Source organism: Malus domestica, chromosome 16 (genome assembly GCF_042453785.1).
Source record: "Malus domestica chromosome 16, GDT2T_hap1".
NCBI classification, from domain to species: Eukaryota; Viridiplantae; Streptophyta; class Magnoliopsida; order Rosales; family Rosaceae; genus Malus; species Malus domestica.
In genome coordinates, this window is record NC_091676.1 from 6,747,682 (window position 1) to 6,762,117 (window position 14,436).

Below are 14,436 nucleotides of genomic sequence, written 5' to 3' on the forward strand. Positions count from 1 at the left end.
GCATCGGCCAGCTTCCACTCAAGCCAAGCTCAAGGAGCTGGGGGCAACCTATGCGCCGGAGCTGACGACGCAGCCCTCTGCCGCTCGGTTGTGGTAAGAGCGAAAACCCCATATGCCGCCATGGAAAAAATCGTCAACCGACTGATTTGTGAGGCAAAGCAAGCAAAAACTTCTGCTGCTAGGCCTCCCCCCGAGGACTCTCCAATTTTCAAAGAAACCTTGAAAACTATTTGTGTTTCCTCTCTTTGTCTCGTAGTGGGATCTGCTTCGATATTCTTCATTTCAAACAATCAAAGATTAATATTTTGTTGACGTTAGGTGCGCGTTGTCATAAAAACAAAATTAGTTTTCATATCAGTGTCCAACATAACACGCCAGATCATGTGCAAAAAAATTTCCAACGTAATGCGCCGAGTATGTACAATATTTGAACTCACTTTATCAGATACCATCACCAAACAAATAAATAGTAAATTAAAGTCGAGAACTACACATTAAGCAACAGAGTGCTCCAAGTGTTGGGAATCTAGCATATCTTTCACGGAACTTGGGCTTAAGGCTGAAGGCTCATATCTCTCTCAACCCAAATGCCATATAAATGAAGCCCAGTTTAGTAATGGGCGCAAACTTGGCCTATATTGCATGCCAGAAGGTTCACATGCCCAACAGAAGCCCACATTGCGCAATAATTCCAGCTACATCAAAGATCAGACAAGTGTTCAATGTACCATGAGCAACTCAGAAACATTGATTCTTTGCCGAATGGGCACTCACCAAAATCTTGTAGCCAAGAACCGGAATGTTTCCTATCAAATCACAACTTTCTAGTCCCCATGTTCTTAGCAAATATGGAAACACGTATAACACGGAACATTGCAAGTAATTATTACCATGTGGGATGGATTAGCCTGCATATGGGAGAACTTAACCATGTATGGTTGGACCAATGCCAAACATGGAGTTTTGAATTTGGGAGTGAAATTTGTCAAAATTTAGAGATTTATTAGCGATTCTCTACCGATTCTTATGAACACCGATATTATTTCAAACTTGCAATTAACCATGTGCTAAAACTAGTAGGTTTGAGGTTTTATCGCAACTTCCAGTCTTACTAGTTGTAGAAACACTCACTCATATATTGAAGTTTATTTTATTCTATAATTTGAGATTTTACATTCTTCAACAAAAGCAAGATTATCGATTGATGTTTTGTAAGAGCAAACGATTTTCACACATTTTTTTCTTCATTACACATAGTTATTTTTTTTTTTATAATTTGGTTGAACGAACCAAAGGAAAATCAACATGCATAAATGAATCAAACATAAATAAATCAGAGTGTGCATAAAGAAAAAAGAGGCATGTGAAATGATTTCTATTTTGCAAATGGACATGTGGCATCACCTTTGACAAAGTGAAAACATATGTAGATCATCTTTCGTGTCGAAAGACAAATGCATTACCCTAATCAACTAACCTAATTCATGCATGCTTTTCATGACATCTTCTAACTCCTATAGATCTGAATGCACACCACAAGCTTCCAGCTAAGGAACTTATGGCCAAAAAGTGATTTGCTTGCTTGTGAACTTAGGCAAAAGTGATGTCGATCTCAATTTCAGCGAATTATCACATGTCTCCAAAGTCCAAAAGCACCCGTTTTTCCATGTGTGCTTGCCAACTTTCCATTGTTTTAGTCGAGATGTTAAAGCTTGCTTAATTTCATCGGTTCCTTGCGTTATCTTTACACTATTCTTCATTTTTCTTTATATTGTCCTACTGAAAAATGATAATTTATTTTATCGCCTTATATTTTTCTGGATGTGAATATTTTAAATTCCACACTAATAAAAACAAAAATAGAAAAAGGAATGGCAGATTTTCAAGAGCGACCTTTTTATTTTTTTGTTTGAGAAGACCGACCTCTTTGTATTAAAAAATCTTGCCTTCCCTGTATTATAATGTCTAAGTTCTTTGGATCTATCAATAAGTGCAGAGTGGAGTGTGGACTGCATCTAGAATTTGCTCGATTGAATTCACAGAAACGGGACACTTGCAACTTGACAATGTGGGGTCGCACCAAATCAACGTTGACAATGCGAGAAGGTCTTATAATGCGTGACAGGTGCGGCAGACGATAAATACTTACATGAAATGAATTTATTGTGACGATTTGTTCTAATAATATAAGAGTATGTGCTGGTTTTTGTTTACATGTCTTTGATTTTATGGTATCAAATGCCCCACTATGATGGTGAATATGTGCCTTACAAATCCTTTTCATGCGGGTGTCATTACAAAAAACTTTGATGTAATTAATAATAAATACGCTCATTATATATAGTCTAAAGAGTACTTTGATTACCAAAAACGTTATTGATCACATTGACATAAAAAGTTAAAAATAATTTAGGACTAGTTACATGTTTCTTCAAGACTTCCATGTACTTTTTCAAGAATACTTAACTTTTTTTTTTAATTAAAAATGTCAATATATTTCCAACAAAAACACTTTTAGAAGAAGTGCTTCCAACAACAACAATTCCAAACGAGTTTTTGGTTTCTATTTCTTGCACGCAAGGAGTAAAATTTGATTAGAAGAGCTTGAACAATGACCACATTATATGTATGCCGTCTCTTGAAATATGAAACCCCAAATGTTTTTATCGCTTACTTCATTGATTTGCAAATTTTCAATGCCTACCACATTCTGATCATTAATTCGATCAAGCGATATTCAGTTATTCAACTTAAACAGTTAGATCAAATTTAAGGGTCAAATATAGACGGGCAAGAAAAATCTTGGATTCTTCGTTTCGTCCATACGAGAATCGAAGGGGGAAAGAGGTTAAAACTGAAAATCCAAGTAAAATCAATGGCAAAATATGGTCGAGTGGTCACCTCTCCGATTCAACTCAACAAGGACAGGAAGGAGAAGAAGTCGCACGTGACAATCTCCCCAATCTCCTCCGAGCTTTTTCGAAACTGTGGCCACGCGTCTACGGCCAGAGATAGAGCGCCATGTCACTTTACGTAGACTCGCTCTCCGATTGCACACAAACTGCTTACAAATCAGAAATCACTCCCTCCCACCAATCGCAAGATTTCGCGGACTGGCTTTAAACCAAAGCCTTCGTCTTGGAGCCCTCCACCTTTCACTTTCTCTCTCCTCGTACTTCACTCTTCCCCCCTCTCTCTCTAGAATCTGATCGTATATTCATTCTCTCTTTCTCTGTACAGGCTCGGAACTTGGAATCAATTTCCCGTGGTAAGCTTCTACAGTTCAACAATTTCGAGTTCAATTTTTGCAAACCATTTGACCATTTTTTTGTGGGATTTTACTTGCATTTACTGTTCTTAGATTCTAGATGTTTCGGAGCTATGAATGAGTGGAAATGTTGCAGTGAATCAGCGATGTTGTTTTTAGCTCAAATTTTCTACGATTTTCTGTTTGTTTCTCGAGAATTTTTTGTAAGAGGAAGATAAGATATGCAGCGCTTGAAATTTTGAAATCCTTGTGCTTTGCGAAACAGTGAAAGTGAAAAGGTATTAGCTTTGATGAGAGTGATAGGTGTAATCCAACAAGAGGCGAGCAAAGAAATTTCCTTTTTCTTTCATTTTCCTCAGCTTTCTCGGCAAGCAAACACAGAATTAGTAAAAATTACATCTTTATGTATGTGTGTAAGAAGATTATGCCTAATTTGGGGGATATATGTATGAAATACTTTTATCTCTGCTTTTGATGGATGCTTTTACTGTGTTTCGATTCGTCGGTTTCTTCAGAATTGAGGAGCGTGTCAACGAATATGAGCAATTCCGTAGGCCATAACTTGCTCAATCAGAGCTTGTTTCAAAGCAAGATAAATTCTTCTGGTATTCCTGCCAACACATTGTTTCAAGCTAAGAGCGTCCACCAAGTGACAGCTCAGGCGCGAAAATCACCCATATCCAAGAAATTCTGTGGGAACACTTTGAACGTTCAGAAACCAAAGTTAGCCATGGGGTCATGCCGCCCCATTACAGCTATTCCTCTTGCCGTATTAACCACTGATCCGCCTTCCAATGTAAGTAAATTTATCGGAAAACCTAATAGAAAATGGCTTGATAATGCTAGGGGTGAGGGAGGTGTTGTGATGGAGATTTGCTAAGATTTGGAATTAAGTTTAGAATCGATTGACTGCTTCAAATCTGTCTGGGTGGTTGGCCTGGACATGGACTAATGTTAACTAAATTCTTCCTCGTAGCAGCAGCTTGCTGGGAAATTCAATCTCGATGGGAATATTGAAATGCAGGTACATGTAGTGTAACTGTTAGGTGCTTAGACCAATGTTATATGGTTGGATAAGTTTTGTTCAGTTCAGCTCAGCTAAGATATGCACGGGGAACTATACTAACAGAAACCATACGTAATTGGGCAGGTTTATGTGAATCCTTCCACACCGGGATCTGCCACTCAAGTAGATATCTGTGTAGCATATAGCGGTGACTCTTTGACTCTTCACTGGGGTGGGATAAAAGATAGAAAAGAGTAAGTTTCCCTGTAATTGCTTCTTTTGTTGAGTCTGATGCTCAAGACTTCTATCCTAAGATGATAAAATCTGAGATGTCTTCTTTCTTATTGTCATTTGCTGTTTACAGAAAATGGGTGCTTCCATCTCGTCACCCAGATGGAACCAAAGTATATAAGAACAAAGCTCTTAGAACACCTTTTGTGAATGTAAGGTTTTTAAAGCACAACATATATTCATCAACAAATATCTGCCATTTGGTTAAGATATTGTGCTAAATGAAGTTTTATTTGTTGATCAATTGTTTTCTCTAGTCCGGCTCCAATTCCTTGCTTCAAATTGAGATTGATGAGCCTACAATACAAGCAATCGAATTTCTTTTAGTTGATGAAAGCCAGAACAGATGGTAAGATTTCATTGGTTGTTTTTTTTCTTGGCCTAGTAACTTAGATCTATCTAAACAGGCCAGATGAGTTTTATTCTTCCTTAATGTTCTTTGGTAGGTTTAAGAACAATGGTGATAACTTTCATGTTAAGTTACCTGCAAAAGAGAAGTTGATATCCAATGCTTCAGTTCCTGAAGAGCTTGTACAAATTCAAGCATATTTGAGGTGGGAAAGAAAGGGTAAACAGATGTATACACCAGAGCAAGAAAAGGCATGTGAATTTTGCCCTATAATTTTATAAATCTCGTATTATCATTGTTACAGCATCACAAACTACATTTGTTATTTCCTTTGTCCTTTTTACTCCCACGGGAAGAAAAAAACACCAGACCAAGAGAAAGCATGTAAACTGTGATTTGATGCTATAGAAATTCTGGCTAGTGAAATTTCACTAGTCATTTAAGCTCTCTTGTTGAACGCTGGACAAGACAAACTTGTTGGTTTGATTTAAAGACTTTTTATGCTATTTTGGTTTGCTTTTAATAAATATTTAATGTTTATAGGTGGAGTACGAAGCAGCCCGAACTGAGTTATTGGAGGAAGTAGCTAGGGGTACTTCCATACAAGAGCTCCAAGCAAGGTTGACTAAGAAAAATGATGGTGGTAAGCTTGAAGAGCCATCTGGTTCTGATACAAAGGCTGCAAAAAAATCTGAAAGCAAAAAGGTTAGAACCGAGAGAATTCAACGCAAGACGAGGGACTTAACGCGGATTATCAACAAACATGCTACTAAACCTGTTGATGAAGCTAAATTTGTAGATGAGAAACATCCAACCAAACCAAAACCCTTGACAGCAGTTGAGCTTTTCGCCAAGGAAAAGGAAGAACGGGATGGAGGTTCTGTTCTGAGGAAAAACATCTTCAAGATCAATGATAAGGAACTTCTGGTTAGACAATTATGTGCTTTGGTTATTGATTCGTCTGCTTTTCTAGGGACTAAACTAATTTTAGAATCCTGAAATATTTATAAGGTACTTGTAACCAAGCCTGCTGGGAAGACAAAGGTTCATCTGGCAACAGATTTCAAAGAGCCACTTGCCCTTCACTGGGCTTTATCTGCAAGCAAGGCTGGAGAGTGGTCGGTAATATTTTGAGTTCTTTTAACTGAAATAATGGTATTCGTATGTTTGCTTTCTTTAAATTCTCTCTCGGACGTTTTCAAATTTCCATGCATTGCTTGTTAGTCACAAAGCATGAAACAGTAAAGTAAGCTACATTGGCATTTTCAGGAACCACCTGCAAGTACACATCCCCAGGGTTCAGTTGCTCTAAATGGGGCTGTTGAAACACAATTTAGACCAAGTTTCACTGACTCTACTTATGAGGTATAACACAAGAAAGCATGGATTGATCCATGTGCCTGGGAACTTTATACTAGCTCATATATTCAAGATCTTTAGACAATTGTCTTGGTCCTCACAGTAACTTTACAGGTTCAATCTATAGAAATAGAAATTGAAGGAGAGAGTTTTAAAGGAATGCCGTTTGTCCTTAATGCTTCTGGGAACTGGATGAAGAATCAAGGCTCCGATTTCTACATTGACTTTGGTGTCGAACGCAAGAAAGCTCAGAAGGTTGCTCCTTGTTTTGGTCATAATCTGTTTCTGTGACTGCCTATTCTTGATTCTCCTCAAGGTTCCATTTTCTTTACAAGTTTAATTTCTGAACTTTTCGCATTCAAGGATACTGGTGATGGCAAGGGTACTGCAAAGGCTTTGTTGGATAAAATAGCCGACCAGGAGAGTGAGGCACAGAAATCCTTTATGCATCGGTCAGTATTCCCTTGGGAATTAGATAAATTATAGTTTCACTGACTTGGTCATTTCTTATTCCATCTTATGCCATTCTGCTATATTTGTCCCGGTATATTTTTTTGATAATTAATTACAACTTTAGATTTTAGAGTCATGCCCTTCGCATTTTGTGTATAATATTTTGAATCATCTTCAAAATGAATTTTATTTGATTTTCTTTACTAAATCTCATATTTTCCTTTTCTCAGATTTAACATTGCAGCAGACTTGGTCAATCAAGCAAAAGATGCTGGTGAATTAGGTCTTGCAGGTATATTGGTGTGGATGAGGTTTATGGCTACGAGGCAGCTCATTTGGAATAAAAATTACAATGTGAAACCACGGTACAATTCTTTTGATCTCTACTGTATGATTTTAATACTTTATTTTTTGGGCTACATGGACATGGAGATGTGGGGATATCATCTTAAATGGCTCTTATGTATTGATAGTTACAGGGACAGCCCAGGTCCAGTTTCTACAATTTCTGTTACTCTGCACCCCTCACTCCTCACAAAACGCTAAACCTGTGTGTTCTTGTTTTCCTTGTGGTGCAGTGAGATTAGTAAAGCACAGGACAGGCTCACGGACTTGCTCCAAAATGTTTATGCAAATTATCCACAGTATCGCGAACTTCTACGGATGATCTTGTCTACCGTTGGCCGTGGAGGAGAAGGGGATGTGGGACAGCGAATTCGAGATGAGATCCTTGTTATCCAGGTGGAAAATATTATGTTTGCTTTCCTGTATGTGGTCTAATATTCACGTTCCTCATTTCTGGACAAGTTTTTGAATTTGCGTAATTTTTTGGATGATGTCAGAGAAAGAATAATTGCAAAGGTGGAATGATGGAGGAATGGCATCAAAAGTTGCATAATAACACAAGTCCAGATGATGTTGTTATTTGTCAGGTATAGGTGTCAGAGCTTGTTAGGGCCTATTCAGTGGTTTTTTATTTGAAAATTTATCTTGAAAGTTGTCACTTGTCACTGCAGGCATTAATAGATTACATAAAAAATGACTTTGACATTGGTGTTTACTGGAAAACTTTGAATGAGAATGGAATCACAAAAGAACGTCTCCTGAGCTACGATCGTGCAATCCGTAATGAACCAAATTTCAGGAGTGATCAGAAAGATGGTCTACTGCGTGATCTGGGGCACTACATGAGAACTTTGAAGGTTTGATTTCCTAAACCTTTCAGGTTTTATGTACAAATTTGTTTTAATAGTATACATTATACATCTGCATCACATAATTTTGCACATGGCTTATTGAATCCATCAGGAAGATTTTGTCGTTTTGTACATTGTCTGGTAGTACACCTATTCTTTCAGTTGCTTCTTCCTCAAAAAAAGATGGTGGATTGTGACCATGTCCGTGAACTATTCTATAACATTAACTATATTCTAGTCTGTTGCTGTGTTGTGAGAGATGCATATCATAGGAGGAATTTCATGACGCATACTTCTCCCTTCTATGATGATGAGAAGAGATGTTGAGAAATTTTAGTTTCTGGTTCTGTGGACATCTTTTGACTCCTATTGCTTGCCGTGTAATATGTTGTAGCTTGCTTGTCTGCCAATTTTGACCAATAAATATTCACATGCAGGCTGTTCATTCAGGTGCAGATCTTGAGTCTGCCATTCAAAATTGTATGGGCTACAAAGATGAGGTAATATCAATAACTAGTCAGAGTATCTCAACATATTGCATCGTTACTTGCTAGTAATGACACACCTTTTAATTCTCTCCAGGGTCAAGGATTCATGGTTGGAGTACAAATAAATCCTATATCTGGCTTGCCATCTGAAGTTCCAGTAATGCTCTCAACTTGATTTCAAATTCTTATGATGGGTGAATTAAATAAGATAACTAATAAGAAGTTGCACAACGACATTTATTTGAATCAGGACCTCCTGCGATTTGTACTAGAACATGTTGAGGACAAGAATGTGGAAGTCCTTATTGAGGTTTGTGGAACTTTGATACTGGCAATTATTTTTCCAGCTTTCTGTTGCATTCTCACTCTGATAAATTTTCAATGTTCTTTTTAATTTTAATTCAGGGTTTGCTTGAGGCGCGCCAGGCGCTTTGGCCATTGCTCTCTAAGCCTCATGATCGTCTGAGGGATCTTTTATTTTTAGACATTGCCCTGGATTCTACTGTTAGGACCGCAATTGAGAGGGGATATGAAGAACTGAATAATGCTGGACCAGAGGTATATTTACTCTCTAAGCAGTTAACTACATGTCTGAGAAGTAATCTAGTTTACCTTTTCTCTGTTTTCTTCTTCACCAATGTTGCAACGATTTTGAGTCTAATATGACTGGTTTTAATCTTATACTCTCAAGTTTATTTTCTTGATCAACTGATTTATGCATTATGCAGAAAATTATGTACTTCATCTCTTTGGTTCTAGAAAACCTGGCCCTATCATCAGACAATAACGAAGATCTCATTTACTGTTTGAAGGTAAATCTGATATTTTTTTTCCTTATTCTTCTTCTTTTCTTTCATAAGAATTCAAGGCAATTTGAAGAATAGGATGAAAATTGGGACTTCTCCCGTTTGGTTTACATTTCCAAGATGCTGGCTTAATATTTGATTTCTTCCGTTTTTTTATGAAGGGATGGGATCAGGCTCAAAACATGTTAAAAAGTAAAAGCAATGACTGGGCATTATATTCAAAATCAATCCTAGACAGAACCCGCCTTGCACTTGCAAACAAGGCAGAATCGTATCTCAGAATCTTACAGCCATCAGCAGAATACCTCGGAGCACAGCTTGGAGTGGACCAATGGGCTGTATGTATTATCTATCTTCAAACCAAAGTGCTTTGTTACATATTATGCATCACATATCTTCCCTTTCTGTGCTCATAATTATTTCTTGCAGGTGAACATATTTACTGAAGAAATAATCCGTGCTGGATCAGCTGCATCTTTATCCTCACTCCTGAATCGGCTTGATCCGGTTCTTCGAAAGACTGCTAATATGGGAAGGTTGATTGTGCTGCTATCGTTTAGTCAGTCATATCATGTTTATCGCATATATTTAGAAATTTTTTAATGATTTTACTTTTTAGAAAGGAATACACTATAAGGGTTTAACGTCTACATTCTCAACATCCATCACTTAATTTTCTGATGATAGATTGGTTTTCCTCGACAGTTGGCAGGTTATCAGCCCAGTTGAAGTGGTTGGATATGTCGTCTATGTGGATGAATTGCTCACTGTTCAGAATAAAGTTTACAGCAAGCCCACAATTTTGGTGGCAAAAAGTGTAAAAGGCGAGGAAGAAATTCCAGATGGCACTGTTGCTGTTCTGACACCAGATATGCCAGACGTCCTATCTCATGTCTCTGTCCGAGCAAGAAATAGCAAGGTAATAGCTTATCAATCATAATTTTCTTTTCTGTATGATTGAAATGTTTGATGAAATAACCAACTTATTATTTGCAGGTTTGTTTTGCGACATGCTTTGACCCCAATATTCTGGCTGACCTCCAAGCTAGTGAGGGGAAATTATTACGTCTAAAGCCAACACCTGCTGATATAGTTTATAGGTACCTTTTCTTTTGTAGTTTGGTCTTGAAAAATGTTAATAAGCTATCTCCTGTTATGTGCTGACGAACTGGTTTCTGTTCACTCGATAGAAACTTCACTGCATTGTACTTTCCATTAATGAAAGACTTGTCTCTCAAATCAGTTGGATGACCAAAAAAAATTACTGAAATACAATGTTTAAATTCTTTTCGTGTATAATTTCAGTGAGGTCAATGAGGGTGAGCTAGATGCAGGTTCAACTGATTCAAAAGAAGACACTCCATCTCTGACATTGGTCAAGAAAAAATTTACCGGTAGATATGCCATATCATCTGATGAGTTCACAAGCGAAATGGTAAGCTTGAAAAGTTTTTCAGCAGCTAAGGAGTTACTTTCTTTTTCCTTTTTTTTTCTTATTTCACAATTGACGGGGTTGGGCAAAATGTTTTCACAAATTAATAAAATAAATTTCCTTAAGACTATGCAATTTTCCTAATTCTTGTTTTTTGTATAACTTCTGTGGGGATTGCAGGTTGGAGCTAAATCACGTAATATGGCTTATGTAAAAGGAAAACTTCCATCTTGGGTTGGAATTCCTACATCGGTTGCCCTACCATTTGGATCATTTGAGAAGGTTCTTTCAGAAGATTCAAACAAGGTTTTCCTCACCTTAAACTTCTGTAACCTTGCCATACACATATATGATGTATGCCACTGTGATGATCTACTATCCCTCAACCAGAACAGCCTGAAGTTTTATTAGCTTAGTTGCTGTCTCTTGATTATGGTCAAATTTATCCAATCAAGTTCCATTATACGAGAGATTGCTCCTGTCGGACTAACTTTATCTCTTTTCTGTCTGCTTATAGGCAGTGGCTGAAAAGTTGGAAACTCTAAAGAAAAAGTTGAAAGACGGAGATTTTGATTCGCTCAAGAAGATTCGGGAAACAGTTTTACAGCTGGCAGCACCACACCAGTTGGTACGTTTTTTCTGCTAGCAGGCGTCAAATGTTTTCTTTTATTTTGTTTTCAAAATTATAACAGCTAATAGGTTGCAAAGAGTGCATTTTCCATTTCATTGTCTACAATCACCCGAACTCCTTAGGGGTGTGTTTCAATCTGTGAAGTTTGCTGTTACGGCATCCCATCACACTTTTTCCAACGTAAACAGTTAAAAGAGTACACCAATATGTCATTTCTGACGTTTTGTAGACCTTGCCTTCATGCTCGCATAAACTAAAGTTCAAGTGTGGATTAATTGTTTCCTACTGCGTCATTGGCTTCTTTTCTTCTCTTGATATAACATAAAAACCAGTAATGCTACCTATGAAGGAAAAACTCTATGGGGCCTATAGGCAGAATAATATAGTTTAAGTGAATGATACTAGCTTATGTGGCGAATTATTTTCAGGTGCAAGAGCTGAAGACTACAATGAAGGGGTCAGGGATGCCTTGGCCTGGTGATGAAGGTGAACAACGGTGGGAACAAGCATGGACGGCTATAAAAAAGGTAAAATCGCATTGCTGCATATGCCCAGAAAAAAAAATTTAGATTAAATCAATCCAGTGTTCTTAAATCCAATAGAGCTAAGAAATTTAACCGGCCCCGCTGGTAGTGTTGAGGCAATCATAAGTAGCAATATATATGGGCCAGCAACCATTGTGAATTGACTCTCTCCGGTTCTCTAGTTATCTTTTCTACCTTGATATCAGAGCTAAGTTTAAGTTATGATAAATTGGGGCATTCTCATCTATTATAATCCAGGTCTGGGCTTCAAAGTGGAACGAGAGAGCGTACTTCAGCACGAGAAAAGTGAAATTAGATCACGACTATCTTTGCATGGCTGTCCTTGTTCAGGAAATCATAAACGCTGACTATGCATTTGTTATTCACACAACTAACCCATCTTCAGGAGACTCATCAGAGATATATGCTGAGGTATTCAGTAGTGTTTACAAAAGACATATTTTCAACTAATATCAGAGACATTGATTTGGTTCGTTTTTCTGTGATAGGTTGTTAAGGGGCTTGGAGAAACCCTAGTTGGAGCTTATCCTGGACGTGCTCTAAGTTTTATTAGCAAAAAGAATGATCTGGACTCTCCTCAGGTAATACATTTTTGTGCTTCTCTCACCAAACACGGCATAAGAGTCCATCGAGGACAATGATTTCTGTTGATAATTTTCCATGGATTATGTAATTTGTGTAGTATTTGTCATAAAACGTAGTATACTGCAGAATAACGACTTAGTTATAGGCTTCCACCCTAAAAGTCCTGTCACAAACATGAAATTAGCGAATCCTTATATTTTCTTTGGACCTTCCATTGTTTACACATTGAGTACGTGGATATTTTTCAGGTGTTAGGATACCCTAGCAAACCGATTGGCCTCTTTATAAAACGGTCTATAATCTTTCGATCCGATTCCAATGGTGAAGATCTCGAAGGTTATGCTGGTGCAGGTCTTTACGACAGGTAGACTCCTTAACATCTCTCCCAGGCGATCATTACTTACAGCCACATTGGTAGTCAGGCGTTTTATGTTTGCACAGATCACATATGCACTTAAAAAACCATACAAATCTTTTATGCGTCTATTTTTATTATCATTGATCTTATTTTGCTGTATGCTAATGACAGTGTACCCATGGATGAGGAAGAGAAAGTCGTGGTTGACTACTCATCTGACCCGCTGATGGTTGACGGAAACTTCCGCAAGACAATCCTCTCTAGCATTGCTCGTGCAGGGAGCGCAATCGAGGAACTGTATGGATCTCCACAAGACATTGAAGGTGTGATCAGGGACGGTAAACTCTATGTTGTCCAGACAAGACCCCAAATGTGATTCATATCTTTTGTATTCTTTCTACTATTTGTGTTGTAGACATTGTTTACTGTAGAATGAGAATAAAAAACGAAACAAATAATGAGAAGAATTTGTTCTTCTGAGGCATGCCTGTTTACAAGAAGCAATATGCTTTCATTAGTTTTGTAAAATACTCCATTGACTCCATCAATATATATAAATATAGGGGCATATTTTGTATTTACATTAAAAATGTCGTTTTATTCTACGTATTAGAAAATCCCTTGCTGATTTCTGCGAGAAATTACAGGTCCTTGGAAGTTTACTCCGATTTTCACTTTGGTTCTTGTAGTTTCATTTGTTTTCACTTTAATCCAATCAGTCAGCTAAGTAAATATTCCATCCTATTTTGCGCTCATCTTCTCTTTTGAAGAACCCAATTTGACGGATTGGACAAAAGAACTACAAGAAAGTGAAAATCTTAGTAAATCCCGGGGGCTATTTGTGCAATTTTAGCCATATTATTATCAACAAATATGCAGATCTCTCAGCAATCAGCAGTGATTCCTGAGAGATATATCCACACTTCATTTAAGCGCCCAGGAAGGTGACATGAAGCATCGTATTGAGCGATGGCATAAGAACTCTCAGCTTCCAGAATCGCTGGCCTTCTAGTTAAGTGCTTATTTAGGCTGTTCACAAGATCTCCAAATTCTTTGGAAAAAGGGTCATCTTTGGCAAACCCTGGAAACTTTCTAATTGGTAACGTCACTCGAGGAGAGAGATAAGAAAAAACGGAAGAATGAGATATGAGACATCAGTGACAAGTAAACAAGCCCGATCCAAGCTGGGTTAGCTTGGGCTTGGATAGTGTTTTTCAAGTTGGGTTGGGCTCACTGACCCATAACTAAGGTTAACAAAGTTCCAACCTTGTAAACAGAAGTCCATATTATTCAGAGTTTGTACTGCTGAAGTGATGACAAGGGGTAAAGTAATGCTCTAGCTCCTCTGTACAACATGCTTCTGTTCATAGCTTGAGACTCCATGTTTGCAGCTACATCATGATCAAACTACTTGTGCAGGCGAATCAAGCATCATAATCGTCGTGTTCTCTTCGTAGCAAGCAATCCGAAGAGACTCACGTTACGATTATGTACTCTGTTCGAGCTACATAATGATGACGCACATCATCACAATGTAGTAGAGAGATGTATGGCCCCGTCATATGATGGCCAAAGCATGCCATACAACAAAAAAAAAAAGGAGTTGGTAGAGAAACATTCTTGTCCATCAATGGCTATATATGTTCCCTTGCAAATTAGCTTTAATTTT

General features: G+C 37.8%; 1 protein-coding gene across 2 annotated transcripts; it reads left to right on the forward strand.

Annotated features, from left to right (window-relative positions):
* The first annotated feature begins 2,956 nt into the window (after positions 1–2,956).
* LOC103403045 (alpha-glucan water dikinase, chloroplastic-like) lies at positions 2,957–13,335 on the forward strand. Of its 2 annotated transcripts, none has more exons than XM_008341858.4 (33): positions 2,957–3,268; positions 3,784–4,064; positions 4,248–4,292; positions 4,419–4,528; positions 4,639–4,717; positions 4,823–4,914; positions 5,012–5,165; positions 5,458–5,841; positions 5,926–6,036; positions 6,184–6,279; positions 6,388–6,528; positions 6,637–6,725; positions 6,957–7,091; positions 7,305–7,467; positions 7,569–7,658; positions 7,743–7,928; positions 8,360–8,422; positions 8,505–8,567; positions 8,661–8,720; positions 8,816–8,968; positions 9,139–9,222; positions 9,378–9,554; positions 9,646–9,752; positions 9,922–10,135; positions 10,213–10,316; positions 10,522–10,651; positions 10,829–10,954; positions 11,166–11,276; positions 11,708–11,806; positions 12,062–12,235; positions 12,313–12,405; positions 12,658–12,773; positions 12,939–13,335. In XM_008341858.4, the coding sequence occupies exons 2-33, from the start codon at positions 3,807–3,809 to the stop codon at positions 13,141–13,143; spliced, it is 4,212 nt and encodes a 1,403-aa protein (XP_008340080.1). In that variant the 5' UTR covers positions 2,957–3,268; positions 3,784–3,806; the 3' UTR covers positions 13,144–13,335. The 2 variants fall into 2 exon arrangements, with proteins under 2 accessions (XP_008340080.1, XP_008340079.1); XM_008341857.4 differs by having other exon boundaries at positions 2,995–3,268; positions 4,245–4,292.
* The last annotated feature ends 1,101 nt before the right edge of the window (positions 13,336–14,436 follow it).

Coding starts and splice junctions, on each gene's coding strand:
- LOC103403045 (XM_008341857.4), top strand. CDS start 3,807: ATGAGCAATTCCGTAGGCCATAACTTGCTCAATCAGAGCTTGTTTCAA. Junction 7,468..7,568: donor ATGAGATCCTTGTTATCCAG/GTGGAAAATATT, acceptor GGATGATGTCAG/AGAAAGAATAATTGCAAAGG. Junction 9,753..9,921: donor AAGACTGCTAATATGGGAAG/GTTGATTGTGCT, acceptor TTTCCTCGACAG/TTGGCAGGTTATCAGCCCAG.